The 17,789-nt window shown below is 42.2% G+C and overlaps 1 protein-coding gene across 8 annotated transcripts in view; it reads right to left on the reverse strand.

The window, feature by feature from the left end:
• Positions 1 to 2,742: 2,742 nt before the first annotated feature.
• Positions 2,743 to 17,789, reverse strand: part of LOC113660734 (collagen alpha-1(XIX) chain) — a 118,306-nt gene continuing 103,259 nt past the window's right edge. For 2 of the 8 annotated variants that reach the window (XM_047816376.1, XM_047816377.1), the window contains exons 42-47: positions 14,639 to 14,683; positions 14,102 to 14,236; positions 13,208 to 13,274; positions 12,867 to 13,007; positions 11,636 to 11,704; positions 2,758 to 4,128 (exon numbers count right to left, since the gene is read on the reverse strand). In XM_047816376.1, the coding sequence (XP_047672332.1) occupies positions 4,037 to 4,128; positions 11,636 to 11,704; positions 12,867 to 13,007; positions 13,208 to 13,274; positions 14,102 to 14,236; positions 14,639 to 14,683 (549 nt within the window). In that variant the 3' untranslated portion in view covers positions 2,758 to 4,036. Of the gene's footprint in view, positions 4,129 to 11,635; positions 11,705 to 12,547; positions 12,571 to 12,866; positions 13,008 to 13,207; positions 13,275 to 14,093; positions 14,253 to 14,638; positions 14,684 to 17,789 lie in introns of those variants that run through there. The other 6 variants (XM_047816373.1, XM_047816375.1, XM_047816372.1 and 3 more) reach the window with 6 other exon arrangements.

Genomic DNA, 17,789 nt, shown 5'->3' on the forward strand with positions numbered 1-17,789 from the left:
AGGGGAGATCAGATCATTGTGCAAGGATATAGAAAGATCGTGACCTGGGGATGAATCACCTGGGATGAACAGCAGTTCAGTTTTGCTAGGATTGAGCTTTAACTGATGAGCAGTCATCCATGATGAAATTTCTGCCAGACATGCTGAGATCCGGTCAGAAGCTGTGGCATCTGAGGGTGGGAAAGAGAAGATAAGTTGTGTATCATCAGCATAGCAGTGGTAAGAGAACCCATGTGATGAAATAACTTCACCAAGAGAGTGAGTATCCAAGGAGAAAAGAAGAGGACCAAGTACTGAGCCCTGTGGGACGCCAGTGGAGAGTCTGCGTGGAGCAGATGTCACTCCCCTCCATGTTACTTGATATGAGCGTCCTTCCAGGTAGGAGGCAAACCATTCCCAAGCTGATCCGCAAATCCCAAGACTCTTGAGGGAGGATAAGAGAGTCTTGTGGTTGACCATATCAAACGCTGCTGAAAGGTCAAGGAGGATAAGGACGGATGATAGTTTGGCTGATCTAGCAGTATGTAGCTTCTCAGAGACATCCAAAATACACAGCATACACAATGAAAATAACAGAGTAAAATTCAAGAACTTGAAACAGAAATAACTGAAATACAAAGCAAAATGATCTTCAGTAATAATGTGAGTATGGGTGGTTTACTGGAAGGAAGGAAATAATATTTAAGTTCCTTCCTTTATGAACAAGCTAAAACAGCCCTAATAAGATCCCACATTTCCAGCATTAAAGACATGGACACCCCTAGTGCCTTTTTCTTTGGCCTCACCAGAAAAGAAAAACCCCAGAATCAGATGCTTTACCTCAGAAAAGCAGATGGAACCATAATAACAGAGGCAGTTGAAATGAGGAGAGAGGCCACAAAACTCTATATAGACCTCTACGGTGCTGAGGCCTGTGACCCATCCTGCATGGAGGAGCTACTCAGAGGGCTGCCAAACTGCCTCCTGAATAAAGCAGCATGCTAGGAACTGGTCTTGAACTGCAAGAAGCAGCCACCGTGGTTCAGCACTTTGCAGTGGGACATGCATCTGGAATTGATGGACTATCTAATAAATTCTATAAACATTTTTTAAACCTTTAGTAGACATTCTTGAGGTGTTCAAAAACTCTTTTATTAATGGAAAACTACCAGTGAGCTATACAAGAGCAGTATTGTCACTTCTGTCAGGGTTGATCACAATTATTTTTTTCAGGTACTTGAAACCTTTGGTGTAGGAAGAAATTTTCTATTGTGGTTGAAATTGCTATATTTCGAGGCCCGTTTTACTCGTAAGGTTGGAGGTGGTCTCAGCTGTCCAGTGAGAATGGAAAGAGGAATTCAGGGATATATAGAACTGTATAGAACACAATGGCGGTAGGAAAAACACCTGAAATAGATGGCCTACCTGTGAAGTTCTACAAGTTCTTCTGGCAGGTTCTGACTGAAAGCTACATAGAAATGTGTCTACCCCTGAGCAGCTGAAGTGTAGTGATCACAACTTATACCCAAGAAAGGGGCTTTACAGGACATTAAGAACTGCTATCCAGTGTCAGTGCTCAGCACGAACTACAAGATAATTTCCAAAGCACTGGACAACCGTCTCAAAAATGTCATGGACAAGTTGACCAAATATACTGTATGCCAAATAGATCCATCATTGATAACGTTTCTTTGATTTAGGACAATTTGGACGTCTCCAGCTCGTTGGTTGACCTTGGTCTGAATTCTCTGGATCAAGAGAAAACTTTAGCACTAATGAGCACTAATTTCTCTGGAAATCTCTGGAGACTTTTGGTCTCAACCCCAGTCTTATGCAATGATAAAGGTGATGTGTACTCAAGATCAAAGGAGGGTTAAGTGCTCCTTTTAAAGTAAAACAGGGAATCAGACAAGGGTGTTCTTTATCAGGTATGTTGTACACTTTATTAATTGAACCGTTTTTTACACAGGTTATAAATGTTTTTAAATGCCTTAATTTTACCTGTTTTTAATGCTCCGCATGTTTTATCTGAGCATGCAGACAATTTTATGGTTTTAGTACAAAATCAAAATCAAATTAAGGTTTTAGAAGAAGTTGTTTCTGACTTTAGCCTAGTATCCTTGTCTAGAATTAACTGGAGAAAAAGCAAAGCCATTGCAGTAAGAAACTGGTCCGTTGGTTTGCCAGAAATAGCAAGTCGAATAAAGTGGACAAAACAAGAATTCAGATACATAGGGATTTATTTAAATGAGGAAAAGAAAAACTTGGAATGGCTAAAACTGAGTGTATTATTTTGAGAAAAAAAACACACAAAAAACGATAATTTTCAATGGACTAAACTGTTATAAATGTTTCTAACATGTCTAATTTGTATAAATGTGTTTTTAAAGCATGGACACTTTGAATGTGGATCCCAATGCACTATATTGGCTCCTAGAACGGTCTTTAGAGGGAGGAGGATGATTGGACTCTTCCTCAGGCCTTAGAGTTAGGCTGCTGAGGAAAATCAGACTAATGAGTTGCCCTCTCATTCAAGCCTACACAGTATTTACTGTGTACTTATAGCGAGCATCCTAAAATATGGCATCACTGTCCTATCGGTATTTCACTATTCTTAAATATTTAAAGGTTATAACGATTGATGGAAAACACTCAAACTAGAGTAAAATTAACTCAATTGTTTATACCGAAGGAATTGCTCATTATAAACTGATGGAAAACACAAAACTGGCAAATGGCTCATTTTTATCAGCTTGGTATTTACGGTGATGTCATATTGTCACCTGATTGAGCTTCTGTGGGATGTGCTGGACACATCTGGTTGATAAAGGTCCCACCTTGCAGGTTAAAACGTTTAAGGGATTTGCTACTAATGTATATTTCTTGTGTGTGTGTACAGTATGTCTGTGTGTAAGCAGTAAAAGGAGGCGAGAAGCCCTTTGGAGAGGGGCTTTTTTATTGGCAAAAAAACAACCCTCGCAAAATCAAAACACTAACAAATAATAAATAAATAATTAATCAGTTTGCATAGAAACATTTCCAATGCAGTAAAAATATACAGCATTTAAAAACATTGAATTTTGTAGATAAAGATAGATTCTCTTTATTCTTAATTGTGTGGAAAGAACATCATTGAACAGACAAAAATTATAAATACTGTAAAATAATGAAAAATGCATTGTATAAAATTATCCATTATATAGTACTTGCATCTAAAAAAACCAAATCTAAATATGCATACAGCATGATTAAACCAGATGTAATAGCCTGATGAGAAGATTAAGTTGCATAATTAACTGTAAACAATAAATTCATCACTCTTCGTCACCCAAAAATAAACTAATCTTGTATTAACATATTGTATTGTGTAGTTCAGTTGAATATTATTATTTTTTTGGTTTTTACATTTTAGAAGGCTATTTTAATGTCAGGTTCCAACAAAATTAAAGCTGTAAAAAAGCTCACACTGATGAAAAAAGTTCAAAGTTAATCAATCACCACCATATTTACAGTAACATCTAATAAATAAAAGAAACAAGTAAAAAGTAAGAAAACCCTTTCTTCATTATCAAGAATAGTGCTTTTGCAAAATTTTCTGGCTTACACTTGCAAACATAAAAAGAAAATTTAATTACTTTTTTTAAACTAAACAAACCTTGATCTTTACCCAATATGTATTATAATATTTATGCTCTATTATTATTCTGTAATTTAATCACACCTGTCTATTAAAATAACTTAAACCATCACACCTGTCTGTCACACCTGATCTATTTTGTCTCTTACACAAAAAGCTGAGGTAAATAAGAATTTATACATTTAAGAACCTAGGATGAATATCCTGCCCCCAAAACCCTGAGAATAACTGTCTAGTATGTAATGTATTTGGTCACATTTAAATGTATAGTGATTATAAACAGCAACTGAGGTGCTATGCTGATTGTGAAATAATTAATAAAAGAATCATTTTTGAAAATGATAACAATGGTTATCATTTATATTAAAAGGTGAGCTTTTGCTGTTTGTGTAAGAAACTTAAAAAGCTACAGAATGGACTCTAGATATCCTGGTTGGTGTGAGGCAAAGCATGCATGCAGTCATTTGGCTCACATCTTCCCGGAGGCCCTGGGAGTCCAATTCCAGGTGGACCTGGGAAGAAAACCATTGACACTACTGTTAACATTGTATAATAAGGTGGCAAGAAAAAAATAGGTAACTCATTTGAATTACGTTTATGTATAAATAAGTCTAAAAATAAATACAGATTTTTACGTAGGAGCTAATGTTATACATGTTATGTTATATATTTATGAAAAAAATGTGGACTTTATAGATAAAGCAGTTTTGTGGCCGAGGCTGGCATGTTAGGGTGGGACATTCTAGGTGCTGGTCTCATTTCTTGCAGCATAGCACATAGTCTCAGAACAGGACAAGTTGGTCTGTTAATTATTGGAGATATTGCATGATAACAAGATGGCGCCGCAAATGGCCTCAGCACGACTCTCTCTAGTACTTTCTTTCTTTTTGTTTACTTTCTGTGTGTTTGGTTACCCTACCGTGATAACTTACCATAGAGAATAACTGCTTAATATTGGGCAGTTCACTCCAGACAACTTTTCACCAGTTTTCACAAACCCAGATAGTCTTAGTTGGAAATCTTAGTTGGAGGAGCTGCTGCGCATTATGGTATGTGGAGGAGACGCCGGCGAGGGAAGCGCGCCAGTGTGCTAGAGAAGCTGCGACAGAGGGGATTTAGAACTACACTCCCATCGATTCACCTCCGCTCACTGCCGAACAAAATGGACGAACTGTTTCTTCTCAACAGAACAAACAAGGACTTTTCACGCTCCGCTGCTCTCTGTTTTACTGAAACTTGGCTCAGTCACTCAATCCCGGACAGTGGATTATTTCTCTCGGGCTTAGACTTACACCGCACGGATAGCGTAATGGAGCTATCGGGTAAAATGAAAGGCGGCGGAATCTGTTTCTACATTAACGAACTTTACAGATGTCACAGTGCTGAATAAATACTGCAGCCCAAACCTGGAATCAATGTTCATTATTTGTAAACCCTTTTATTCACCGCGGGAATTCTCCTCATTCATCCTGACCAGAGTTTACATCCCACCGCAGGCCGACGTGAGTGATGCACTGCAAAACCTGGCAAACCAAATATCTGGCTTGGAGCAAAATAATCCGGATTCTCTTTTTGTTATTCTTGGAGACTTTAACAGGGCAAAACTAGCACTTGAACTTCCAAATTACAGACAGCATAGAAAATTTTCCCACAAGGGAGAAAAATACACTGGATCATTGCTACACAAATTATGTACTGGCAAGATGGCGGTGCGTGCACATGCAGCGGCTTCTCTCGCTCCCGACAAAACAGTGTTTTCGTGTTCTCGTGAGTTGCAGTGTTTTCGGATGTCTACATTGTGTCCACCTGTCCTTAAGCGCTCATACAGCCGTGTGTTTCTGCTGGATGTCGGCAGAAACACATGTTTGGAGTTAAACTCCATGCACGCAGAAGAGCTGCGGGACCTCGGTCTGCTCCGGAGGCCTACACCATCACCGACCCCCACTACTGCATCTCGCCCGCAGAGGAAGCGCCACAAGCGGCCTGAGAGAAAGGAGAAGAGAAGTAAGCGCGGAGGTATCCGGGCCAGGCTAATGGCTAACCCACACAAGCCAGCTATCCCCACCAACGTACGCTCTTTGGACAATAAAATGAATTACATCCGACTACTACACTCGTCGGACTGTAAGAGACTGTTGTGTTTCTATGTCCATGGAAACATGGCTTAGCAACAGCGTCCCGGACGACGCTATTGAGCTCGAACAGCTGACATGCCATCGAGCGGACAGAGCTCTCGTCGTGGGAGGAAAAACTTGCGGTGGCGGGCTTTGTGTTTACATCAATGATGCGCGGTACCTTGATGCTGTTGTGGTCTGCAAACACTGCCCACCCCTGGTGGAGTTTATGAGTATTAAGTGCCGGCCGTTCTATCTGCCGAGGGAATATGCAGCCATTCTGCTCGTTGCTGTATACATTCCCCCGAACTCCAAACAGCAACGATGCACTACATGAACTATACCAGCACATCAGTGAGCAGAAGACAGCACACCCTGATGCTTTTCTCATCGTAGCTGGTGGATAACATCACTGTTATGCTAATGCCTGAATACAGACCACTTATTAAAATCACCAAACCAATCCACAAACAAATTCAAGTGTGGCCTGAGCCAGAACCAGAAGCCGTGGATGACAGGGGAGGTCTTCAGACTCCTGAAGACGCGGAACACTGCCTTCAGAGCTGGAGACGAGGTGGGCCTGAAGACAGCCAGGGCCAACCTATCCCGTGACATCAGAGAGGCTAAGAGGCAGTACTCCAGGAGGATCGCCCACCAATTCAGTGACCACTGCTCAGAAAACTCCACCTCCTCCCATTGACCAGGTGATGATGCTGACCCCGGATAGTGTGAGGAGATCCTTCAGCAGGATCAATTTACGCAAAGCTCCGGGCCCTGACAACATTCCTGGGTGTGTACTGAGAGACTGTGCAGTCAAGCTGTTGTCCCCACATGCTTCAAAGCTACCACCATCATTCCAGTCCCGAAAAAGCCATCTCCATCATGCTTCAACTACTACCGTCCTGTTGCACTTACTCCTATCATCATGAAGTGCTTTGAATGGACCCATCTCTGGACCCCTTCAAGGTTGCATACCGGCCCAACTGCTCGACTGATGATGCCATCTCAACTGCCCTCCATTCAGCACTCACTCATGTGGACAAAAAGGACTCTAGACTTTAAAATAGACTTTAGTTCAGCATTCAACACTATCATTAACAAACTGCTTCAGCTAGGGCTCAGCACTTCATTGTGCAACTGGCTGTTGGACTTTCTGACTGGAAGACCTCAGGCAGTATGGGTCCACATCCAGCACCATCACACTGAACACTGGGGCCCCCAAGGATATGTGCTGAGCCCCGTTCTCTTCACTCTGCTGACCCATGACTGCACACCTTCACACAACCCCAACCTCTTTATCAAGTTTGCGGATGACACGACTGTAGTGGGTCTCATTAGCAACAAAGATGAGACAAACTACAGGAGCAAGGTGAGACGCCTGGCCGGGTGGTGCAGTGACAACAATCTCTCTCTGAACATGGAGAAGACGAAGGAGATAGTTGTCGATTTCAGGAGAGCGCACACTCAGCGTGCTCCTCTGACCATCAACGGTGCCACTGTGGAGAGAGTGAGTAGCACCAAGTTCTTGGATGTGCACATCACAGAGGACCTCTCCTGGACTGAAAATGCAGCAGCACTGGCCAAGAAATCACAGCAGTGTCTCTACTTCCTCCGCAAACTGAGAAGAGCCAGAGCCATGCCACCCATCATACACATCTTCTACAGAGGCACCATCAAGAGCATCCTATTGAGCTGCATCACTGTGTGGTATGGTGCTTGCAACGCATCCTGCTGGAAGATGCTACAGTGCATAGTGAGAGCAGCTGAGAAGATTATTGGTGTCTCTCTCCCCACCCTTCACGCCCGCAAATCCCTCTGCATTGCAGGTGATCCCACCCACCCATTACACAGCTTCTTCAGTCTGCTGCCATCAGGGAGGAGACTGCGGAGTCTCCGGGCCAGGACCAACAGATTGAAGGACAGCTTCATTTATCAGCCTGTCAGGAAGCTGAACTCGCTCTCGCTTTTCTGCCCCAGGCACAACAGATCTATGAACCCAACCCACCCCCCCAGATCCCACATCCCCAGGTCCTTCCACTCCCCCCTCCCACTAACATACGACAACATGCACTAGTCACTTTGTGCAGCATTGGTCTGCTCATTTTGTGTACATGTGGAAGAGTTGACAAAGAAAAACTTGAACTTGAACAATTCTTAAGAACGCATATCGCTCTGTACTCAGGGCAGCCTTGGGGAACTCTGATCACTGTTTGGTCCATCTTATTCCAAAATACAGGCAGACACTAAAATCTACTAATCCTGTTGTAAAAACAGTGAAGAGATGGACCAGTGAGGCAAATCAGGAACTACAAGACTGCACTGATTGGAGTATCTTTGAGGCTGGAACTGACAGCCTAGATAAACTTACTCACACTGTGACATCGTACATCAGTTTTCGTGAACACGTGTTTGTGCCAACCAAAACCTTCTGCAAATTCAGTAACAAAAAGCCATGGTTCACAATCAAACTGAAAAAACTTTGACGAGCCAAGGAATATGCCTACAGAGGGGGAGACAAAACTCTGTATAAGCAGGCCAGGAACCTACTGACAAGGAGATCAGAATAGCCAAAAGAGGCTACACTGAAAAGTTGAAAAGCAGGTTTTCAGATAACAACCCTGCAGCAGTGTGGAAAGGCCTGCAAGACATCACAAACTACATCTCCCATTGAAGCAAATAAAGACCTGGCTGATGACCTCGACACCTTCTACTGCAAGTTTGAGAACAACATCTTCACACCTTCCATCCAACCCAGCTCACTGACTGATATCACACCTCTGGGAACCCCATTAACAACTCCTCTCAGCACTCAAGTTGCACTCATGATTTGTGAAGAAGATGTGAATCGGCTCTTTCAGAGACAGAAGACAAGGAAAGCCCCCGGCCCAGAGGGGGTCACCCTCTCCTGTCTCAAAGCATGTGCTGATCAACTGGCTCCTATTTTCACACATATCTTCAACAGATCTCTGGAGCTGTGTGAAGTCCCCTCCTGCTTTAAGTCCCCTCTCCACAATCGTCCCGGTCCCCAAGAAACCCTCCATAACTGAGGTTCACGTGTACTGGTTCACGTGTACTGACGAGACTTAATTGACAAGTCAAGTCAAGTCACCTTTATTGCCACATCACCACGGCACATGTGCCATGGTGAGTGAAATTCTTGGGAGCGAGCTCCAGAAAAAGTGCAACAGTAAAGTGCAACAGACTGTACAGATACAGAAATGTCCTGTGGCACCGATAGCTTATTGTCCGATAGATTGTTATTTTAAATTAAATGCAGTGTGTGTATAGTCCCGTGTGTACTGATGCAGTACGAATGCAGTGTGCGTATGTGTGTATAGTCCAGTGTTGAACTGTTGAATATTGTGGGAGTATGCTGTATGGTGTGTTAGTTATGGCTGTTAATTAGTCTGATGGCCTGAGGGAAAAAGCTATCCCTCAGTCGACTAGTGTGGGATCGGATGCTGCGGAGACGTCTTCCTGAGGGGAGCAGAGAGAGCAGTCTGTGGGACGGGTGGCTGGAGTCATTAGTGATCCTCCGAGCTTTTCTTATACACCGCCTGATGTAGATGTCCTGGTGGGAGGGAAGCTCACCTCCAACAATGTGGCTGGCAGTTCGCACGACCCTTATCAGAGCTTTATGGTTGCCAGTGGTGCTGTTTCCAAACCAGGCGGTGATGCAGCCCGTCATGATGCTCTCTATAGTGCAGGTGTAAAATGTTCTGAGGATGCTGGGGCTCATTCCAAACTTCCTCAGCCGTCTCAGTAAGAAGAGGCGTTGGTGTGCCTTCTTCAGCACTGCGTCAGTGTGTGTGGACCAGGTGAGATCCTCACTGATGTTAACACACTTAAAGCTGCTCACCCGCTCCACAGGTGTCTTGTCGATGGTGATGGGTCTGTGTTCTCTGCTCTGTCGCCTAAAATCTATCACCAGCTCCTTGGTCTTGTCATGTTTAGTGAGAGGTGGTTCTCCTGACACCATTTAGTCAGGGCGCTCACCTCTTCTCTGTAGGCCGTCTCATCGTTGTCGGTGATCAGGCCTATCACCGTTGTGTGATCAGCGAATTTGACAATGACGTTGGAGCTGTGTGTGGCTGTACAGTCGTGTGTATACAGGGAATACAGGAGTGGGCTGAGGACACAGCCCTGAGGAGGTGTTGAGGATCAGCGGGGATGAAGTAATGCTGCCCATTCTCACCACCTGACTTCTGCCTGTCAGGAAGTCCAGAATCCAGCTGCACAGAGATATGTTTAGTCCCAGTCTGGAGCTTCGCTACAAGTGTGGCAGGCACTATAGTGTTAAATGCTGAGCTGTAGTCCACAAACAGCATTCTCACATAGGTGTTCTTATTTTCCAGGTGGGAGAGAGCGGTTCTGTGGAACGGTTGCTGCGGTATGCTAACTGTAGCGGATCAAGCGAGGCAGGCAGCACAGAGCAGATGTATTCTCTGATGAGTCTCTCAAAGCACTTACTGAAAATGGGTGTGAGAGCAACTGGCCTCCAGTCATTTAGGCATGTGATTTTATTTTTCTTTGGTATGGGCACAATGGTGGATTTTTTGAAACATGATGGAACCACAGACAGACACAGGGAGAGGTTGAAAATGTCTGTGAACACACCGGCCAGTTGGGATGCGCATGCTCGGAGCACACAGCCTGGGATGCCATCAGGACCCGCAGCCTTGTGGATGTTTACCTGTCGGAAGGATTGGGTTACATCCGCGACAGAGACGGAGAGCGCACTCACATCTTCTGCAGCAGCCGCAGGAGCGCGCTCTGTGTGGGCGGGGTTGTGAGCCTCGAAACGAGCATAAAAGTTATTTAGCTCATCTGGTAGCGAGGCGGCAATGTACACAGTCGCTGGTTTGTTCCCTTTAAAGTCCGTGATGTTGTTGATGCCCTGCCACATGGTTCTTGCATTGTTGGTGTTGAAATGTTCTTCAACTTTGTGTTTGTATTGTCTTTTTGCGGCTTTGATGGTTTTCCTGAGATCGTAGCTGGCTTGTTTGCGATCGTCAGGATTCCCGTATTTAAAAGCAGATGTCCGCGCTGACAAGGCCGCTCGAACATTGCCATTAATCCACGGTTTTTGGTAGGGGTAGACGCGGATTGTTTTTGTCGGCACAACATCTTCTACACACTACCTGATGAAACACATGACAGAATCTGAGTACGCCTCTATGTCGTCATCAGCCGCTGCTCGGAACATGTCGCCAGTCCACGTGATCAAAACAGTCCTGTAGTATAGCATCTGATTGGTCCAACCAGCATTGGATTGTCCTGAGGGCGGGTGCTTCCCGTTTCAGTTTCTGCCTATAAGCAGGCAGGAGCAGAATGGACGAGTGGTCCAATTTGCCGAGAGGTGGGCGGGGGAGGGATTTGTAAGCATCCCGGAAGGGAGAGTAGCAGTGGTCCAGTATACGGTCACCACGCGTGTTGATGGTGATGTGTTGGAGGTATTTTGGAGCTATTGTTCTGAAGTTGGCTTTGTTAAAGTCCCCTGTTACAATAAACGCTGCATCTGGGTGTGCGGTTTAGGTAGATATTCATGTCAGAGCTTATGTTATACAACATTGTCAGTCAGGTCAGACTGACAAAGTTGTATAACATTAGCTCCGACATGAATATCTACCTTAGCAAGCCTATATTTACCTAAGACATTAAGATTACTTGCTAAGATGCTTTCTCTTCCAACTTCCTTTGTGAGGGAAAATATCTTTAAATTTTTGTATTTAATACAAGTGTCGAATGGAATACCTGGAAAAATGGAAAACTGAATTAAGGCCATCCACCAAATGTCTGTGTAATGGCCCAGTAAAGCACATTACTAAGAGATGCAAAAAGATGCCATTGATTTCTGTGTCCCATCATAACGTAATAAATATGTTTCTTGTAAGAAAGTGCACACCTGGTTTGCCTATAGGGCCTGGTGCACCTAGGCCTACTTGACCCCTCTCTCCTTTCTGTCCCCGATAGCCTAAACACAAACACAAACAATAATTTACTTATCAGATACAAAATAGTTAATTAAGCATGTATTTTCAGTATCATAATGGTTTCCACAATTATTAATTTGACAAGAGATTTGTATAATCATAAATTTAAAAAGGCTGTGGTACTTTTTCAATAATTAATATTATTGTATATCCTTGGGGAAAGTATTAATTAATTTGTCAGCATACCCTTATTTGATAAATTAATATATCATTGAACGGAGTTTATATTTCTGTGCAGGTAACAACACAGAGACAATACATACAATACATGATGTCTTTGGCATCATTGATAAGGGAGTGTTCTTATTCTGTACAGTCAATTCTGACCAGTTAAGAAAGTCCATTTTTGACAAGGAAGCATAAGAAATATCTCATTTCCATGCATAATTACTTTTTTGTTGTATATGCAGAGCACACTGAAGTACACATAGCAGGCTTGGGTACACAAACAATAAAAAAAAAAAAAATTCACTACTGACACAATGACACCCATTTTCCCTTAAAATATAGTCACAACATGCAATTTTTGGCTAAACTCACAAATCTTAATAGGTGCAGAACACAAGAATATACATCATTGATACTGTTTAAAATCACAAGCAATTTCCCGCAAAGAATGTTTAATCCAGAAGAGCATCACCACAGATTATAATATTGCATAATGCAGTCTTATTAAGGCCTAGAGGGCAAATAGTTCAAAGACAAATACCAAACATTATTTTGATGTGCTTTTCTAATCTAATGTCATACATCCAACAAAGAACATGCTTATGCGTTCGTCACTCAGAAATATGGCATTCAGTGGGCAGAAAAAAACACTGTACCTTCAGCCTCATATAATGGTTCCCTGTGGTTGTATATGTACTTATTGGTGAGTGCTTTCCTGTTTGAAACTCAATACACACAATGTCCTCTGCAGTCTGGCAAAGAACAATCCAATACAACACTGCAAAAATGAGGTTTTGTTGTTCTACCCATGTATGAATAAAACCTCTAGACTTCTTATACTTAGTCTTCACTAAATGTGAAGGTTACAAAATATTTTGGCTGCATGATTGAAACGATATACTGTATGGGTTCATGTAAGCTAACAGGAAAGCAGACAGCTCTAGTAATTTTCAGGCTCTTGGTTTTGTCTCTTACCTTGAGTGCCTGGGGGTCCTGGTTCTCCAGGGGGACCAGGGGACCCATCATTTCCAGGTGGGCCTGGCGGACCTTGATAGCCATGAGCAGCCAATATTGCTGCTGGTACCTTTTCCAGCATGGTGTATCTCGATAACTTTTCTACAAATATATTATTAACAAAATATAATTAACATACATAGATAAAATAGGTTACAACTGAATGAATACCAAAAGAGTCATTCACATTTTTCTCTTTTTCATTATCATATAAAAGACTCACTGACAATTAATTTAAAATTGTCAGTGATAAACAGAAATGGTTTGTTTATTTAAAAACCTCATATATGTGACAGATGTACCTTCAAACACACGCAATACTTCATTTTGGATGAACATTTTAATTTCCTTCATGGCGTTGTAATCATTCTGCAGGAAAATAAAAACAAAACAACAAACAAAAAAGAAAAAGACAAGAATTTGAACAAACCTCATCCCCTGGCTTTCTTCCCATTCAACCCCCCCCCCCACACACACACAAAAACCTTTTGAAAAAAAAGAAGCTGTGTGGAATTGATAAAATAATAATATAAATTAGAGAGTGTTTTTTGTGGTTATTTTTGTACTACAAAAATTTAATACAACAATTAAAGTGGATCAAACCTTTAATTAAAAACTGTGTTTCTATCACAATTCATACATAACATGCTTTTTATTTAAAAAAAGTCTTTTATTAGTCAATGTTGTCATTAATGAAATGTCATCTTTTTATTGGTCTCCAAACATAATTGTTTGTCATTATGTACTGTGACGGCGGTGCCGACTCTGCCGCACTCAAAACAAAAACACGGCTCTTCACCCAAGAATCTACGTGTGACAGCAGAAATCACAACATTTCAGCACCACGGACAGCCCTGCTGACTACGACTGCAAGGCAGGACAGAGAAAAGCATGCCAAAACCAGACGAGCCAATTAGGAGCAGCGTCTAACTCCTCACCCTCCAGGAGTAGGCGAGCTAAAGAAGCCTGGCGAAGCCTTAAGAGAGGTAAGAGTTAGAACTTTGAATGGTGAACTAATGGTGGTTTCTCCTTCTGTCCCTCTGTTTTACCAGATTCTCCTAACTGACTGCAGCCAGATCCCTCTCCATCTGCCAGCCAAGCGCCGCTCCTGGGTTGAGCACACTCATCACCTTCCCCTTTAGACAGATTTGTGAACAATATTTGAGAGAAATAGGCTTTTTGAGTGAGACACATACCAGCAGTGAACCTATACCAGGTGAACCAGGATGTCCTTTCTCACCAGGAATGCCTGGGGGGCCATAAGGCCCTCTTTCTCCAGGCCTTCCCCTCTCGCCCTGAACACCTCTCTCTCCAGGGATCCCAGGATCACCCTGAAACATTTAATCACTGGCACAATGCAAATGACAGAGCACAATTGACAAGCATTTTGAGTGATGATTCATTAGAAATAGCAAAAATCAAAAATTCATTAAAAAATCACTTTAGCTATGATCTCTTGCTACTACTTGAAGGTTTACAGAGTATCTTGTGTGTGTGTGTGTGTGTGTACACACACACACACACACACACACACACACACACACACACACACACACACACACACACACACACACACACAAGATACTCTGTAAACCTTCAAGTAGTAGCAAGAGATCATATATATACACACACACACACACAAGATACTGAGACAATTCTCAGGGACAGAGATGGTGCTGCCCTGTATTCAAGAACAAGAACAGGGACAAGTAGCACAGAAGACGAGAGCTTACCCTCTCTCCTTTGGCACCTCTATCACCAGGTCTGCCAGCTGGTCCCTGTAGAAAATAAAAAATACAAAATACTGGAAGGCACTAGGTAGAGATTAGAAGAGGCAGATAGTCAGTTTTTTTTTCTTTCAAAAAAGTAGACATTAGCAAAAATTAGGTATGCTATTAGTGAGCAAAGACAGAAGCTGAACCAAAAACTAGTCCCTTGTGTATAAAGGAAAACATTTGCACATGCTCATTTAATGCTCATGTTTTTAACTAATAAAACTTTAAGTCTCAGGGATAAAGATCTGAACAAGCTCTTTCTTTTCTGTCCTCAATTTTCAAGTGGAGAAAACCCACTATTTAGCTCTTTAATATCCAGCTCATATTCAAGTCAAAAAGATTACATAATCATTAAGTTTGACAAACATTTAGCTTGTACACTATGTGCGCTGCAGGGGAAAATCTGAAAATCTTTGGTGAAGATCTCCCAATTGCAGCATTAGAGCCCTCAAAGCTATGCGAAATGGTTACGGTGGTCAAACAGGTTTGCTATACTCATTGAAGCACCTGCTGAGAAACCTGAAACAACTCTGGTTATTGGAGACTCTTCAATGTAGTTCCATGTAGGAACTAATGATATATGCCTTTGTTAGTCAGAAGTTACTAAAAATAATATTGTAGAGGTGTGCAAATTAGCAAAGGTGGTGTCCAATGCTGTAGTATGCTCTGGCCCCATCCCAATGTGATTACAGCAGGTTATGATCGCTGAACTCCTGGATGTCCAAATGTTGCTCACAAGTCAAGTCAAGTGGGCTTTATATAATTGAAGCATTTTTGAGGACAAGGCTGGCCTGTTAGGGTGGGTAAGTGTCCATCTAACTTGTGACAGTGTTGCTCTCATTTCTTGCAGCATAGCACATAGTTTTAGGACAGACCTAGTTAATCGATGATAGTCCAGATCCAGAGCCAGAGAGCAGACAAGCGGGCTAGTCTGACCGTCTGCCAACTGCAAAAATTGTCAGGGTTCACAATAAAGAGATTATGTTTGTTTTGCAAGCTAAACAATGCACAGCCACCACCAGTAATCTGAAGCTAGGACTTAAATAGGATCTCTTACATCTGAAGCACTCATTGTTAATGAAATGATTACTGATCAGACGTTTAGTGTTCTGTGCATAACATCAAAATGGATTAAACTACTGTAAACAAGTTTCTTGCATTAAATGGAAGCTTGCCTTACCTACGTGTTTCCTTGAAAAGACACTACCTGTAGCTACTGAACAGCTTCTTTGTGCCAAAATCTTTTAAACTAGCAGTTATCAAACCCCTGATTAAAAAACTGATGCTGACCCCTGTCAGCTGTCCAAATATATGCAAATGTTAAACCAAGGTTGTAGCACAGCAGTTATGCAACATGGGGATAATTTTCATAAAATGTATCAGTCATGATTTAGGTCTCATCCTAGCACTGAGACAGCACTGTGGTAAATGACCAGTAGCTGGCCTCTGATCAGGGTTGTGTTTTTGACATTGATGATGATGATGCTATTCTACTTGATAGGCTAGAAAATGTTGTTGTTGTTGAAGGGACAGCCCGCTCCTAAAACAGGACCCATTTGACTTAGTGATGGCCGGTTCGTGAACGAACCGTCCTTTTGAACCGGGTTTTTTAGTGAACTGGATGAACCGGTTCATTAAAACAAACTGTCCGAAAGAACCGGACTTCCCATCACTAATTTGACTGAAAATGATCAGTTCATACATCTAAATGGTGAGTAGCTTACAGCTATAATATGACTAGCTTACTGTAATGGTGATAACATGCAGTTACATCATCAGCTATGTCAGATGAGACACACCAGTTTAATAAGTTTGAAGAATGTGTAAAGGACATTTTCTTAACTACCTCCTGCTTAACACTGACAAGACAGATGTACTAATGCTAGTGTAGCTAATGAAGCTAATGTAGAAAATGTCACTAGGGTATTTTTCTTTCATCTCACAAATATTGCTAAAATAAGAAAAATGATCTCACTACATGAAGCAGAAACACTAATTCATGCATCTGTTACCTCTAGGTTGTATTACTGCAACTACAGTCCTAAGTAGAACCAGAAAATAGAAACATCACTTTTATCTATTCTACACTCCATCGGCCATGACTTTGTGAGGGGGAGTCATGGCCTAATGGTTCGAGTCTGACTCCTAACCCAAAGGTTGTGGGTTCGAGTCTCGGGCCGGCCACAACTGAGGTGCCCTTGAGCAAGGCACCGAACCCCCAAATGCTCCCCAGGTGCCGCAGCTTAAATGGCTGCCCACTGCTCCGGGAGTGTGTTCACGGTGTGTGTGTGTGTGTGTGTGTGTGTGTTCACTGCTGTGTGTGTGCACTTTGGATGGGTTAAATGCAGAGAACAAATTCTGAGTATGGGTCACCACTCCCAGTGTCAATTTGACAATGATTATAAAATACTATTACTATATTACCTATAAAGCACTGAATGGTCTCGAGTGACAGTACCTAAGCAATCTTTTGTTTTTTTATTATCCACATTGCCTACTTCTATCAAAAGGTGCAAGCTATTTGGCAGTACCTCAAGTTCTAAATACTACAGTATGGGGACATACTTTTTATAATAGAGCCTGACAGTTATGGAACAGTCTTCCAATTAGTGTTAGGGACTCACAGAGTCTCACTGATTAAATTAAGGCTAAAAATACATTGGTTTAGTCCCAATTTTTTTTTTTTAATAAATAGTTTTTCTGGATGGGTCATTGGCATATAGTGTTTGGTGAAATTGGTTGTTTGGATGCTGTCTTCTCCAACACCTGAAGGAACGTGGAACAGTTTAGAACTATGTATATGCATGTGAACATGCAATATAAAGAAAAGATGGGGAACTCAATGCTGCATCTCCTTCACTTTACAGGGAACCAGGTTAAATATCTGTCAGGTAGTGTGTAATCTATCCACTGCCTACAAGTTGGGGCTTGCCTCTGGAAACATGGATGAATACAAAGCTGTGACCTACAGCATGTACAGAACAGTGAAAGAGGCAAAGGGGCACTATGAAAGGAAACTAGAGTTACAGCTCCAGCACAGTGGTTCAAGGAGCCTGTGGCAGAGGCTAAGAGCTATAACGGTCTACAAAACACTATCCTCCAGATTGGT

Source organism: Tachysurus fulvidraco, chromosome 7 (assembly GCF_022655615.1).
Source record: "Tachysurus fulvidraco isolate hzauxx_2018 chromosome 7, HZAU_PFXX_2.0, whole genome shotgun sequence".
Taxonomy (NCBI): domain Eukaryota; kingdom Metazoa; phylum Chordata; class Actinopteri; order Siluriformes; family Bagridae; genus Tachysurus; species Tachysurus fulvidraco.